Raw genomic sequence first — 15,905 nt, forward strand, 5'->3', positions numbered from 1 at the left:
AAAATGGTGAAGATTTGACAGACTTAAATGCCGTCTCAACTACCGTCTTTTGAGGGTACAATTGAGAAATTGAAGAAATATGGGGGCCACAGATTAGAATTTCCCAATTGTGATTTTCGAACTATACAAACATTATTAGCGATTTCGTCTAAATCTCTAATTGATCCTTGGTAGATGAGTAGTTTAGGGAATCTACTTCATTTGTTTCACTAAAATTACAACATTATATTTGCAACGCTCTAGTAGTCTAGTTCTTTCATTACTCATTTATGGTTCTCGCTTTCTCTACTTCTCTTCTTTTTCCTTAACACCACCGGTGTTATTTTTTGCGTAACCACACAATAATATTTATTCATAAATTAATTGCAAAATTAGCTTACTTTACCACATAATATTTTGATGCCGGCGATGTTAGTTCAAATTGACATGACTCCAATATGGTTCGACTAAAACTCAAGCTAAACTTGTCTGACAGTAACCTAATCTACCCAATTTAATGAACTCAATTCAACCAAACTAAAGTCCCGTTTTGATTTACTGAACTGAGTTTGAAATTAAACGCTGAATTGGAAAAAACCGATAAATGACCCAAATTGACATCTTTAGCATTGACTCGAGGTGCAATTTCAATGAATTAACTTTTCATGATTTTTGGGTAATTTATTTCACACAATCGAAAGCAGCATTTTTCATTACGTACATTGAAGAAGGTGAAAAATCAAACTAGAGTTTTCTGAAATTAGGGCCAAAAGTAATTTGATCATTTGTACTCATTTGAAATCTGAAATCGAAATGCAGGTACTTCGTATTCGAAGCCAAATCCATAAGAAAGTCGACACATTTGGGCTTCTTGTGCAGCAGCAAAGAGTGCTTCTATCAGGTACAAAATTATAAAATTCCAAATATTTATTCTCCATTAATTGGCAATAATAAGTAATTATTATACTGTAGATTTTTAGTAAAGTTTGTGGAAATTCATCAGCAAATATGCATGGTATATTCTTCATTTCTTTCTTTATTCTATGTATCTACTTGCCCAAATGTCCACCATTGTTTGTTGCTAGTATATTATTCATCAAATATTTAGTTTTGTATTTTTATTTGAATTATTAGTCAAAGGGTGTTTTTGATTTGATGGAAATATTGAATAAACTATGTTATTCAGTTAGGTTTGGTCAATAATTTATGCAGCTAAGAAGAATGAGGTTGTTAGAATTTACAAGCAAGGAAAAGACTAACATTTCTGAAAGCCATATTAAGATTTTGCCCCAATTATAAAGCATAATGGGTCATTAATTAAGATTATCTGATTGAGTTAGTATTAGTAAATATAAATTTGGGTTGCTTTCTGATAGGTTGGTGTAGAATATAGTACTACCATAACTTAATACTTGGTGTAATTGAACTAATATGTCTATGCTTCTGTGGTTTGGCTGGGTGAGGGTATGAAGGACGGACGAGTGATGACCCTAGCAGGCTAGCATAGTGTGTGTCGGTCTGAGGGCTTGTTTGAAGTTTTTGGCATATACAAAGTACTATATAAAATTTTTGAGTTTATTGAGTTTTCCGGGCTTGAAAGGGTATTTTGGGAAGAAAAAAGAGTTTAGGTGGGTTTCCGATTCCACACATTGTTCCTTGTGAGGGAAGGGGACGGGGATATTGATGTAGCCTCACTATAGTACCCTTGATTGGAAATATAATTGAGAGTATTAAACTCTTGATAGGAATGCTTCTTGATTGACTAATTGATAGTTCGTACTTAGTAATAAAGAAGTAAAGATGTCTCTAATAGTTAAGCAAGATTTCTTATAGATTTGTCACATTAATATTATGCTACAATCTTCTGATCTTCTCCAATGGAGAGCTATAATTGATACTACATGTAGCTTGAATGACCCCATATATCAATCCATATGCTTTTTTTTCTTCTTTAATTTAGATTCAAGCAAGGTAATTTTTTTTTGGCTAGATAGCTTAGCACATCCACCTAAAAATCATATTTCAAGCTACAACAAAAATGCTCCAATAAAGTTGCCCAAATTATAGGAGATATTTTTTAGTTCAATAACATACTTTTAACAATAGAAAACTTGGCAACTATGATATTTCAATCTTTCATATAATCATATTTGTTGAGAATGGATGAAAACTTTGCAACAGTGATCTTAATCTCCTTTAGCGGTATGCCCACTAACCCTTGTAGTTTGAAGTGTACCTTGTCATTTAATTATTGTAAGTGTTGAAGCAATGAAGCATTAATATGAAACACAAGAACTTCTTATTATCAATTAGTATTAGCCATGCCTTTTAATGTCTGCATTACATGGTGCTTCATGCTCGATCTACTTTGTGTGTACATGATTTTTTGTGGTTAACAACTATGTCCCGGTTAATCGAGCTATCTGGACATAAATGTCTGCGTTATTATTTGTGTTATTATAATTGGATTAATTGATGTTCTTTACATGAGAAGCAGTTGTTAATTTGATCAAGTCAATTGGGTTGGTTCCATGAGTCATATTCATTTGTTTATAGTCTTTATACCTTCTGCATTAGCGAATGGTCAAACCTCTATCTGATGTCATCTGTTTGATTGACTTATGGCAGCTAATGACAATGCTTAGAAGAAAGAATCAGGATAATTTTCGAGAATCTTCAACATTAGAAAATGGACTATTATACACTTTTCATAGAGGGGGCTTAGTTAACTATTCTCTGATGAGCTTGTCACAGCTTCAGGACAAGATTAGATATCCTCTGTTAGAAGGACTCATTTGCTAATGGCTTGAAAAAGGCATATACTAAGTGGAATATTTAATAGTATCTTCTTTCCTTGTTCCCTGTCTCTGACAGAAAAAAGTCTTATTTAGAACCTGAAATCACTGGTAAACTTCATTTTAGGATCAATCTTTGCTAGATGGAAACATTGAAGCTTCATTCATAGTCTACATGATTCCAAAGTATGTGTAAATCTTCCCTAGAAAATTCTGAGAGAGCATTTTAAGCAATTATGGAAGAGCAGAAAACTAGGCTGCTTGGTTTATTTCTGCTTTCTGGCCTTCTCATCTTGTTCGTTGCTGCTGCAGTTTTCTTGAAAACACCCTGGATTTTCTTCACTGTTCTTGGAATTATCATGATTGTGTCCTTTGGCATCATAATATGGGTTTTTACCCAACTGGAGAAGCTATCAAGGAACAAGGAACTTTCTGGTTTAAATAAAGGATTGGGGCTTCCAAAAAGGTTTCTACATGAAGAACTTTTACTGGCAACGGATAATTTCAGCTCAATTGTGGGCCAGGGAGGATCAGGGTGTGTCTATAGAGGAATGCTGAAGGATGGGACTTGTGTTGCTGTAAAGCGGATTGAAGGTCAGGAACGGGGAGAGAGGGAATTCAGAGCTGAAGTGGCGACAATTGGGTGTGTACAGCACATGAACCTTGTACACCTGTATGGTTATTGCATTATCCCAAAAGGACCACGCTTCCTTGTTTATGAGTTTGTTCAAAATGGCTCATTAGATCGCTGGATTTTCTCTCGTGAACACAACAAAAAACAGCTGCCAGGTGGTTGCTTGCCTTGGAAGCTTAGGCATCAGGTTGCCATTGACGTGGCCAGGGCTCTCTGCTACCTCCATAATGATTGTCATTCAAGGATTTTGCACCTTGATGTTAAGCCAGAAAATATACTTCTTGATGATAACTATCGAGCACTCGTGACAGATTTTGGGCTTGCAAAGTTGATGGGTAAAGAGGAAAATATGGTTGTTACAAGAATTCGAGGGACTAGGGGGTACTTGGCCCCCGAGTGGATCCTAGAGAAAGGAGTTTCTGCAAAGTCTGATGTTTACAGCTATGGAATGTTGCTTCTTGAAATGATTGGAGGGCGGAGGAGCGTCGTTATGTCGTCTGCTGGAGATTTCAAAGGAAAGTCCACGAAGCCTGAAATGGAAGTGTGGGAATATTTCCCAAAAACTGTCTATGAGAAAATGAAAGCAGGGAAGATTATGGAAGTGGTTGATAAAAGACTGTTGGAAGAAGGAACTATTATTGATGAGAATGAGGTTAGAAGACTGGTCTACATAGCCCTTTGGTGTATTCAGGAGAAGGTTAAGATTAGGCCTAATACTGGTGAGGTGGTTAATATGCTTGAAGGCCGTTTGCCTGTTGATGAGCCCCCTGAAACAAAAATGTTCCTCCACGATCTTTTGTTGATGAAATCAGAGAAGATCCAAGGCTGGAATAATACGAAGGCTAATGCTTTGCAGGTTTCTCAATTTTCTAACGATAAATCTCAAGCAGCTGCTTCAACATCATCAATGTACGATTGATAATTCTGCCTATCAGTCTATCACAATTTTGTCATATCAGTAGCTTAGTGATTGCATTGGGGTTGGTTACTTAGGTAAATATTTCAATACTTTCTTCTGTTAGATATTTCTTTTTTTCCCCCCTCTCCTTGTGTTATTGTTTAAGATATAGCTCTGACTCTCATTGACATGATCTTTGGTAACACTTGTCTCTGGCTGTTGTTCTATAATATCCCAAAACATTGTAGCTGGCTTATAACGCTAATAATGGAATTTTTTTTTCATCCTGAAAAGAGGGATGATCCAGTACAGCTGTTACTACTTGCTTATTATTTGTAAATTGTAAATTTTTTTCTTCCCACCAGAAAAGTTAGAAATATGGAAAATTCTGTAGTCATGAAGTAAGATCAATATAAAAAATTGTTAGACTCCCTTCTGAATTTCATCTGTTCTCTTGCCAAGAAAGCATATTAGAAGTCAATTGCAGGATTCAAAAGGGTCCCTTCTGAATGCATACCAAATAATAATATGAGTGACTTGTATCCACTTGCCACGGTTGTTAAAATGGAATAGGTTATTAATCAGGGGTATGTTTCCACTTGCCACAGTTGTTTATGCTGATTCAAATTACTGGTGTTTTCGTAATGTGATAATGCTCAATTGCACTGGTGAAATCCTATAAATCCAATTAAGTTCTTGGAGATTTTATTATTGTATTTGGCTTAGCAGAAAACTTGAAATTGTGGTGACTTGGAAGTGGCCATTGAGATTATCTGAATATCTAAAGTCTCATACTTCAGTGTCACTCTTGTCTTAGAAGTCAGTATGGCAGCACAAGTACAGGAAAAATTACAGTTACTAGATTTTTGGCATTTCAGCAAATAACGGTATAACAGTATTATTGTATTAGTAAACCATGTATTTACAGAGTTATATATATTTTTTTTCATATGTTATATTTTACGACATGTATGAATACTCATACTCAGTTTTTGTTATTGTGCAAATTAAAAATAAGGGCATTGAGTCAAAGTGATTGTGCCAATTACAAGCCATGTCACATTCTCAGTATCTAATAGCAGTATGAGCAGGATCTCGCCATTTCTAGGGAGCTTTTTGAGATTTTATTTTTTTTATCTAACTTGATGTGTCTTCACATGCGGTGTGATCTAAATTAGAGGCAGAGTTAAATTAGAGGCAGAGTTAGCATTGACTATGAGAGAAGTAACTGATAGGAAAAATTACAGACCTTTTGAACCTTTTTCTGCTTTTGGTATTTTTGTTTTGATATTAGGGGCTATAATTAATTTTGTTGGCATTATAATCAATTTTTCTTAAGAATACGGCTTTGCATTTGAATGATTTGATTATTAGATTTAGATCTTTTAGTACAAGTGAATGTAGGATGCTTTTAATTTTGGATGAGTTGTATCTTACACACAAGCAATTACCATCATTCATGTCTTGCACTATGTAGGATGACTAGGCCAACTTGCCCCAATGTTTCAATTTTATGCTGATGAATACTTCCATCAATAAGAAATTAATGTGAATAAAATAATGAGAAAGGGATTGTATGTTGATGCTTCAGTTATTGCTAAAAAGATTTGATCAAAGGAGATGATATAAGGGAAGAAAATTTATCGTTGACTTGGGCAACATTGTATTGAATAATATGGATGTACTTGTCTATCATGCTGTCCTCAAAATATGAGGAAAGAAGAAGGAAGATTGCTTTCTTCCTCATAGTACATCTTATTAGCTTTGAGTTTATGATGGATGACAAGTGCTCTAAGATACTTGCACTGATATTGGTGGTGACTCTCATCTCCTTGATTACTGTATCTGCTCTGTATCTTGGACCTACCTGGCAATTCTTTTGTGTATTTGGTGTTTGTCTTACAGTTAATTTTGCTATCTTCATATGGCTTATCAGACGCCGGTCCAAGGGAACTGTTCTTATTTTGCCTCAGAAACATGTGATGACCCGGGAACTTTCCGTCCCCTGTAGCTTCCTCAGAAAAGTGGCAGGTGTTCCTACGAAGTTCCGTCAAAAAGAGCTTGAGCTGGCTACAGATAACTTCAACGCACTGATTGGCCGAGGGGCATCTGGGAGTGTTTTTAAGGGAATCCTAGGAGATGGTACTTGTGTTGCTGTGAAGCGGATAGAAAGTCAGGAACGTGGGGAGAAGGAATTTCTTTCAGAAGTTGCAGCGATTGGAAGTGTACAGCACATTAACTTGGTAAGATTGTATGGTTATTGCATTGTTCCTGGGGGACCGCGGTTTCTTGTTTATGAGTTTGTTCAAAATGGATCCTTGGATGGTTGGATATTCCCTAGAAGGGACAAAAGAAATCGACCAGCAGGTTGTCTTCCTTGGCATTTGAGGTATGGTGTTGCCATTGATGTGGCTAAGGCTCTCTCTTACTTGCACCATGATTGCCGGTCAAGAATCTTGCACCTTGATGTAAAGCCCGAGAATATACTGCTCGATGACAATTATCGAGCAGTCGTGTCAGATTTTGGGCTGGCAAAATTGATGGGAAGAGGTGAGAGCAGTATCTTTACTAATATCCGGGGGACTAAGGGGTACTTGGCACCCGAGTGGCTTTTAGAAAATGGCATTTCTGCAAAATCCGATGTTTATAGTTATGGAATGGTGCTTCTTGAGATGATTGGAGGGAGGAGAAGCGTGCGTGTTCTTGATGATAGCAAAGATAGGTCCGTTAGGAAGTACGAGTATTTTCCAAAAACCGTAGTGGAAAAATCAAAACAAGGGAAATTTATGTCATTAGTTGATCAAAGACTATTGGAAGGAAGGCATATTGATGAGAGACAGGTAAGGACATTGGTGTATACCGCGTTATGGTGCATTCAAGAGAAGGTCAGGCGTAGGCCTACCATGGCTCAGGTGGTTGATATGCTTGAAGGAAATATGCGAGTGGACGAGCCCCCAGAAACTGAAATGATTATTGTTGATCTGTTATCCATTGACAAAGATAAAGTTGGTCCTGGCATGTGCAGGCTAAAGGCTACTGGAGTAGTACTATCAGATTGCAATACAGCTGCTAGCACATCAACATTTGAGCCTGGTACACTTGTGTCAGGCCGATAATTCATGTGCCTGGTGCAGAACACCTATGCAGCTTAAAAAGGTAATCTTTTTTTCATCTTCATTTTACTGCTGTTTTTCTTTATATATTCCACTATCATTCATTGTATTTTATGCTTTTCTCAACCTAAGATTTTGGTTGAACTGTGAAATACTATGCCCCTGGCTTAAAAATTTCGTGTGTAGTTGTTGAGCATTTGTTATTTTCATGAATTCAGTGATTGTGTCATGTCTGCAAAAAAATATATATTTTTGGTTTAACCGATCAATATGACTTCTATATTGCAACTTGCATTCGAAATGGGGAAAAAAAAGTTATAGTATTGTACTTTCAATTTTAGGATAAGAAAGGGTATTTCACAAGACAACAAAACTTGTCATTTCTTGATAAATTCCATCCAATTTCCTATACGTCACCCCTGTGCATAAATGATTAAACGTTCACTTGTAAAACGGAATGAAATTTTCTAACTTTCGTAGAGTAATCAATATATCTTAGCATAATGCCTTTTAAGTAATGAGAGGAATCCAAACTCGAGATATCACCTACAAGATGACATGATTGTAAGCATAAGTCATTATTGAATCACGGATCTGATACTTAACAACAAGACATTATTCCAAAAGATGTGCAAAAGTGGGAGAATATGAGAAGTTGGATTCACGGTTGTAGGAATCATTCCAACTCTCCATTATTTGCACTTTGTGTTGACAATACTTGACATCAAGTCTTTGGTCCTTGGTTGACATCATACCATAAATATAATGTCCTTGACTCAGTAATATGACACGCTTGACAGCTAGTTTTTATTCATTATTATTATTTTTAATTTTTTATGCTTTCATTTTAAAAAGTCAACTATCATACACAAATTTCATACCAGAGTAATGATTCAGAATTTTAGCAGGATATGCCATCTAGTGGCTTCCCTGTAAGAATAACATTACAAGTTGTGTTTGTAATGTTCTGTATGCATAACTATCTGGCTTCTTTTGAGCTTGTTGGGACAATGGTCCCACCTTTTGGGAGAGGGTTTGGTTTGAGTGCCCTTACATATGCCCAAAATAGCAATATTTGCCCCGGGGTTGGACTAAATTCGTCGATCCTTTGTAGCGTTTTATCATTGTTTGTCATGATTTAGTAGTACAATAAACATTACATTGTGGTTATTGATAGAATGCTCCCCTGAGTTTTCTTGTGTTACGTGTACGTATTGCATAAATGCATATGTATGGATCTAAGTATGTACGGATCAGATCATCAAAGTTGCTCCTTTTTTTGCATGTTAATCATCTGAAATCATGTATAATAAACTACTGTGATTTGCTTATTACTCTATAGTGGGCATAAGTTCTTACTTTCATTCTACAAAAAATTCCTGTTGATATTTTCAGTTTGAGAAGGTACTGTCAACTGTGTTGTGAAGAATATGCCAAGGTTGAAACCCCAGCTTTAATATTAGTGGGAAGCCAGTTAGATACATCATACATGTATTGCTCTTTTCAGCATTGGCATTGCTTCTATATTCTTTTTCGAATTATTCAGTCCAGATTATCCTAACACCGAGCATTTTGGTTATGTGTTTAGGTAATGTTGCTGAGATGATAATGTGTTTGTCACGATGGCGTTACTATGCTCGAGCTAGCCCGAAGAAATCCGGGGTGAATCTCAAATTTTCGACCCCGTGGAGCCTTTTTTCTTTATACTTGTTTCTTTGATACATCAATCACAATACTGCTTACCTGTGTTGGTTGATACTAGTTCAATGTTTTGTGTTTTGCTCTGTAAAATTAGATTTTTACTTTTTTTTTAGTAGTGGTGTAAGTCGTGTAATACTGGATGAAAAGTTTGAAGTAACCTGATGTAATGATTAATTAGATCTCTAAGAGAATTGCTTTTTGGCAAAATATGTAATTAGTCTTAACTTAATTTTCATATTGATTGAGTTTCTGACCAATTTTGATTTTTGCAATTTTAACGGCCACTTAAAAGCATGAACTTTTTTGATTGATTATAATGTCCGACTTTATCCACCAAAACAGTGTTGTATGAATGATACAATTATTTTTTTGGGTGCAATAATATAATAATATATTGAAACTTTTTTTTTTTTTGACGAGAATAATATATTGAAACTTGAAAGGTTATAAAGTTTCATAGTTAAGGGTTAATTGTAAAGAACAACTTGTAAAAATAATACAGTAATACGTAGTATTAAAAAAATATTGATAATGTTTGATGATTTTGGCAGTCCAAATTTTTTTTTAATACCATATTACCTTCTATTTTCTTACACATAAATAAGACCTTTGTCAAGGGCAATGAAGCTCTTTGTGGTAGTGTGTACAAATATATTAGCTTCGAGTGCACTGAGATCTTATGAGGATTTTCATCATTTTTTAACATGAAAGTTGCATATTTTGAATTAGTCACTATTATGACAAATCAAATACAGAGTATAACCTTGAATCAAACTTTCATACATCATTTCTAGCAAGTGAATGACTATTATATTTATTTTCAATTTGCTTTCAAAAAAAAAAAAGAATATCTATTTTCAATTTGAAAATAAAAATCCTAATAAAATTTAAATTACGAGATACACCAATCCTAAAACACCTTTAATATTACATCGAAGTAATTAAAAGCACCATTAATGAAACGCCTCAAACATTCTATCGAACATACTATCTCCGTTACACATTATTGCAACGATTATACATTTTTCCTCTCTATTTTATGTCAAATCGTTGCAAATAATATATAATGGGGGTAGTATTAAAAACTCTTATCTAATCTAATCTAATCTAATACGCGATAGAATAACGCCAAAAGAATTGGCGGAATTCCGTTGAATGAGGAGGATAAAAATGAATGAAGGTTATAAAAGGACAAGCACACACGAACGGATGCCACGCCATATAGTCAGTCTCTCACCTCACAACTAACTTCTGCTCTCCGTTTCTCCGTCATTCCTTTCTTCAGGTTTTTTTTTCTCCCTAATTTTCTCGCTTAAACCCTAATTTCTGCATTTTTCTTCTTTCGATTACTTTCTTCATTCAATTTGTAATCTTCTCTCTTTTAATTTAATCTCTTCCGCGAAAATAAATCATATGTTTGATCTCGTTTTTGAGGAATTCACTCTATTTGGATAGGGCATCCATTTGGATTTTCTGAAAATTTATTTGTTTTTCTGGAATAAGTTTCAATTTTTGAGGTGTTTTAATTGCATAATTGCGAGTATTTTTATCGTTGACTTCTGGGATTGTTGCATTGATGTTCCAGTATTGCTTGATTATTGTAGATAATTAAATAATTAATTTGTTTTGGTTTAATGCTGCAGAAATTATACATATTGCAAGAATGAGCTTCAGTGGCGCATCTGCTGGTTCAGGTTAGTTGCTTCCACACTTTTAATTATTGCCAAATAATCATACCATTATTTGTTAAGCTTTTCGAGTTTTCATAGTTATATATGGGGTAATTTACTGCTGATAATATGGTTTATTTTGTGGAAGTTGCTTTGGGAATATGCAGTTTTGGTTTTGATTTTGATTTTGATGTGGAACTTAAATTAAGACAATTGAACAAATGTGACATAATCCTTTAATCATGACGTGTAGTAGTACATGGCATTGCTCGGAGAAAGAAAGAAACAAACTCTGTCTGTCCCGAAACACTGCATCATTCTGAATATGGTGATAAATAACTAAGATAAGTAACTTTTATTACTTGAAGATAACCAAGTTTAGACATTTTCCCGTCTTTTTGGAATAGAGGCATACTGAAATTGAATTCATAGAGGCAGAATTTTTCTGTCCTTTTGTTAAAGCGTTGAACTAGTATAAGAATCTGACATTAGGTTGGATTTTTTCCCCGAATCGTATCTGAAGGATAACACTCAAATACCCTGATATTCGATTAAGATGTTAGATATGTGTTGGACACTGTTACAGTTACAGCCTAGATATTGAGAGTAACAGCTAGGTGTCTTTGTTTTAGAGAATGTCAGTCCTATTTTCTCAATCTGTTTTAGTTTCTTTGCTGCTACTACTTTCTCACCAAACGTAGAGCTAAGTTTTGGAGTTATCAAGCTTTGAGCGGCTGAGATGAGAATGGGCGGTTATATAAGTAATTTTATTAGACATAATTAGAATTCCAATTTTCGATTTATGATTAGCCAAGTACTTTGTAGTTGACTATTTGACTTTCTGCTAGTTCCTTTTTTAGGTGGTAGTGCTGCAAGAAAGGCATATGAATTTGGACGGACTTATGTGGTTAGGCCCAAAGGCAAGCACCAGGCAACTGTTGTGTGGCTACATGGCCTTGGTGATAATGGTGGAAGGTAATTCTGCTGCATTTAATTATATTTTGTTGCTCATAGCAGTTTTTTTTCCCCTCTCTTTTGTATGTTTTCTAATTTCTTTTATTTTTCTATGTCCTTGTTGATTGATTCCTCTACTGACATTCAATTTTCTATTTTTAACTATTTGGATTCGAAAAGATAATCCAACTGTATATCAGCAATACATGTTCCTTCTCTTTTTTGGGTGGTGGCTTAGTTATTAGTCTGGTGTGTGGGTGTTATGTTATGGATGCTAACTAGTTGTCTAACTTTGTTATGTGTTTCTTCTGGCAGCTGGTCACAAATTTTAGAGACCCTTCCTATGACTAATGTGAGAATTTTGAATTGAATTTGGTTTTATGCTTTCTCTCGCGTTTAAGTATTTTGACTGGACTTTATTTGTGATTATTTTTTTGTAATGCAGATTAAATGGATCTGCCCTACTGCTCCAACCCGGCCCATTAGTTTATTTGGTGGCTTTCCTTCTACTGCTTGTGAGTTTGATCAGATCTTTCTTGATATTTGTCCTATGTGCAATAGCTTTGCAAGCTCATATTTGAGCTCTTAGATACCATTTTCTTTAGAGAGATATGAATACTTGATTTGGTCACCTAACATGTTTAGACATGTACTGTATTTAATATTCTTAGGGGATAGAAAATATATGAATGTGCATATGTTGATATGCAATAGCATGAATGTTTGTTTAATTCAACTATGTATTGTGCTGTAGTGTGTGATCAATGCTTAAATGGCATTGTGTCATGGTGTGAGGAAGGTGGATTTTAACACAATGGAACTCACATAGTGAGCATACTTCACGTACAAAAATTTGTTAAAATAAGAAATTAATACTAGATTATCATGAATTCATGATGAGGAATTGCTGCATTTAACTCCTGAGAAATTGAATTTGTACTGTCTACCTTTTGTCCTTTTGTGATCAAATCATGTTATTATTATTTTTCTAATATATACAAGTGTATTTTATTTTGTTGTTGTTGGCTTGTTGCAATGATGGTATGCACAAAATAAATTTTCTATCATATGAGCTGAAGTGTTTATTTGGTTATGCTCAATATTTGGGCTTTTTATGCTCAGGTATGAAGTGAATTGTGCTGAACAAGGTCTTTACCTTGTCTAGTTTTGCACAATGGTGGCTGTTGTGCATGCACTTGCATTCTGCCCATATGCCATCCTGATTTCATAATAAATTGCTAATTAGCTGTTATGGACCACAGCTGAATTTTTGCAGTTTTGCAATGCTGACATAATCGGTTGCAATGCGAATTAAATCAGGGTTTGATGTACAAGAACTATCTGAAGATGCTCTGGATGATGAAGAGGGACTGGATGCTACTGTAGCGCATGTTGTAAATTTGCTGTCTACTGAGCCCACTGACAGTAGGTTCCTTTCTCTTAAGTTTTATCTTTGTTTACACTTTTTAGCTGCATGTCCCTTTCATTTAGACTTTCAAGCGATGGCTATAAATATTCAGGGTTCATAGGCAATTTGGGAAACTGTAGCTTTAAGAGTCCTGAATTTATATTCTGAGTCTATGTATGATTGGAAACTTTTTCCCTTTGCCACAATTCCTCTCTGTGAGTCTAAGGAACCAATGAACCATCCATATCTCATTGGTCTACCTGGCCAATCGTTGGGAACATTAATGCTGTTATTGCTGAGATTAGTTGGCACACAGTTTGATCATCTTTAGTGTATATAATGCAATATTCTGGATTATAATTGTAAACATATACCTCTTTATTGTTATAGAATCTCAGTTTGGGTGATTGATCTGATACGGTGGTGGTCATATGTTAGAGAAAACAAACGAAATTCTGATACAATCTGTAACCAGATTTAGCTAAAACAACTTCGCTCACAAAAGGAATGATAGTTTGATGTTGATGAATTAACTAATGGTGGAGAAACACCTGCTAGAGCATGGGAGTAGATAACTGATGCAGTTGGCTAGGGGTGGGGAAGGTAGTTAGGAATGAATAAGCTGGAACTCATGGAAGAAATACAAATTCTAGCGACTAAACCTTTGGTAGTGGATTTTTTTTTTTTTTTTTGGTTTCCACTTGAATTTACCTCATCAGATTTCACTCTTTGAGTCTTTGAAATATGTTTCAATATCAACATTTACTTCCATTTATTACAAACCTTCGTCAACAAAACCTAATAATTATACTTTATCAAGTTCTGTAGCTCTTGTCAGTTGTGAGTTTGTGACTGTCTGCTAGTTTTGGTATTCAATTGAACAGCATTCTTAACTAAAGTTGTAGGCCTTTACCATTATCATCCAAATACATAATGTAGTGTTGGCTACACTGATGTACTTAGGATGGATCTGTGGCTATTCCTTTTGAGAAGCATTCCCTAGTATAAGAAACTCTAGCATGAAAAACTAAGAAAAAGAAAAAGAAAAAGAAAGAGATAAGATTGCAATATATGATACACTCTACAATATTGGCAACCATTATTATGGATGGACTCTCGACCTCCATTCTTTGCTTCATGCTATATCTCCCCCCTCCCCAACAAAAATAAATTGTATAAAAGTGAAGCCCTGCTTTTATTGCTTATATTTATTGAGATACTGCCTTTCACTTCAATCATTTCATTACATTTTTTTGTTTAAAAATGCCATTACTTTTGCTAGTTGCGTGACAATTTGAATAATTGATTTTGTGATACAATTGGCTTTTTCTAATAAGTAGCATGGCTTTAGAAGTTGTTGAATTGTAGTATTAATATGTGTAGTGTTTGATACTGCAGTTAAACTTGCTGTCGGTGGTTTCAGTATGGGTGCAGCAAGTGCCCTTCATACTGCAGTATGCCACGTATCTAGGAAGTATGCTAATGGAAAAGAGTTTCCAGTCAATCTGAGTGCAGTTGTTGGGCTAAGCGGCTGGCTTCCTTGTGCTAAGTTGGCTTCTTCTACCTACACATTTTCCCTTGTTTCTCTATGTTCTTTGATGATATTCTCACTTACTAACCTTCTTTTGGACGTTTTTTTAGGAGCTTGAACAACAAGCTAGCTGCTAACGAGGCTCCAAATCGGGCTGCATCTTTACCTATAATGCTTTGTCATGGCAAAGGTATGGAACTCGTGCAAAAACATTTGAAGTTTTGGGTAAAATAATATATTATCTGGCATACCCTGCTGGGAAATGGTAAAAGTACTTGGGAGTAAAAGGATTTTAGGTGATATTGTGAATAAAATGATTCTCTCTCCAACTCCACTTTTAAAAATTATAAATCCAAAGCTTTTTGTAATGGCAGTTGATGATGTTGTTAAATACAAGTTTGGAGAGAAGTCTTGGAAGGCATTGTCTTCTAGTGGCTTTGGTGACGTCACATTCAAATCATACGCTGGGTAATAATAATTTTATCCTGCTAATGCCCGCCCCCCATTCTTTTTTTTTTTTTTTTTTTTTTGGAGAATATTTTGCATGTTTGAAATTCACTTATTGTTGGCTTTGATTGCAGTCTTGGTCACTACACTCACCCTGAAGAGATACAGGATATTTGTAGTTGGCTCAAATCAAAATTGAATCTTGATGGTTGATGCCGGGCTCATTAAAAATGGAAACCTGATAAAAGAGGGGGAAATTCATTTTTATGATTTAGGTTACTCTTTTACAGTGAGATTTTATGTGTTAATTTCAGAGTTACTCGTGTTTCTCTGGTTTGATTGTTTCACATATTGTCGGCTTATATGATAATTTGGTGATGCATTTTGTGGTCAGAGGAAAAAAATAATATGAAATTGCTCGATAATTTGTGTATAATGTATTTGTTCTTTGTGCAAGCTCTCTGTACCCTGCATCTTAAGTTTTCCTAGTAGATTCATAATTGATATAATTTACCAAAATCACATCCTTCCCCTTTTTATTTCATGATTCTAGACGAATGCTGCCTCAACACTAGTACCGGCATGGAACGGTATGAGATTGAAATCAATTGCATTATAATGAAGGTTTTATACGCTTGCCCCTTCAAATTAGCTGTGAATCATTTACATGTACAAGCAATTAGAAAGAGAAAAATTGTTGACAAAGAAACTGGGCAGAACTATTGACGCTTTCACTTTGTAGTAAAACTATTACTCATACGATTCAGTGATTGAA

General features: G+C 35.0%; 3 protein-coding genes across 4 annotated transcripts; all 3 read left to right on the plus strand.

Moving 5' to 3' along the window:
• The first annotated feature begins 659 nt into the window (after positions 1-659).
• Positions 660-4,612, plus strand: LOC110729130 (probable receptor-like protein kinase At5g20050). Its single transcript, XM_021908845.1, has 3 exons — positions 660-710; positions 799-880; positions 3,087-4,612. Exon 3 carries the CDS (start codon positions 3,134-3,136, stop codon positions 4,325-4,327), a length of 1,194 nt encoding a protein of 397 aa, XP_021764537.1. The 5' UTR covers positions 660-710; positions 799-880; positions 3,087-3,133; the 3' UTR covers positions 4,328-4,612.
• A 1,211-nt stretch (positions 4,613-5,823) lies between these two features.
• Positions 5,824-9,299, plus strand: LOC110729131 (probable receptor-like protein kinase At5g20050). Its single transcript, XM_021908846.1, has 2 exons — positions 5,824-7,462; positions 9,008-9,299. Exon 1 carries the CDS (start codon positions 5,986-5,988, stop codon positions 7,420-7,422), a length of 1,437 nt encoding a protein of 478 aa, XP_021764538.1. The 5' UTR covers positions 5,824-5,985; the 3' UTR covers positions 7,423-7,462; positions 9,008-9,299.
• Positions 9,300-10,297: 998 nt separating this feature from the next.
• On the plus strand, positions 10,298-15,603 carry LOC110729132 (acyl-protein thioesterase 1 homolog 1-like). Of its 2 annotated transcripts, none has more exons than XM_021908847.1 (10): positions 10,298-10,405; positions 10,764-10,814; positions 11,639-11,765; positions 12,060-12,096; positions 12,190-12,259; positions 13,065-13,169; positions 14,551-14,701; positions 14,794-14,873; positions 15,058-15,151; positions 15,265-15,603. In XM_021908847.1, the coding sequence occupies exons 2-10, from the start codon at positions 10,784-10,786 to the stop codon at positions 15,341-15,343; spliced, it is 774 nt and encodes a 257-aa protein (XP_021764539.1). In that variant the 5' UTR covers positions 10,298-10,405; positions 10,764-10,783; the 3' UTR covers positions 15,344-15,603. The 2 variants fall into 2 exon arrangements, with proteins under 2 accessions (XP_021764539.1, XP_021764540.1); XM_021908848.1 differs by having other exon boundaries at positions 10,299-10,405; positions 11,651-11,765.
• Positions 15,604-15,905: the final 302 nt, after the last annotated feature.

Source organism: Chenopodium quinoa, unplaced genomic scaffold, assembly GCF_001683475.1.
Source record: "Chenopodium quinoa cultivar QQ74 unplaced genomic scaffold, ASM168347v1, whole genome shotgun sequence".
Classification (NCBI taxonomy): domain Eukaryota; kingdom Viridiplantae; phylum Streptophyta; class Magnoliopsida; order Caryophyllales; family Amaranthaceae; genus Chenopodium; species Chenopodium quinoa.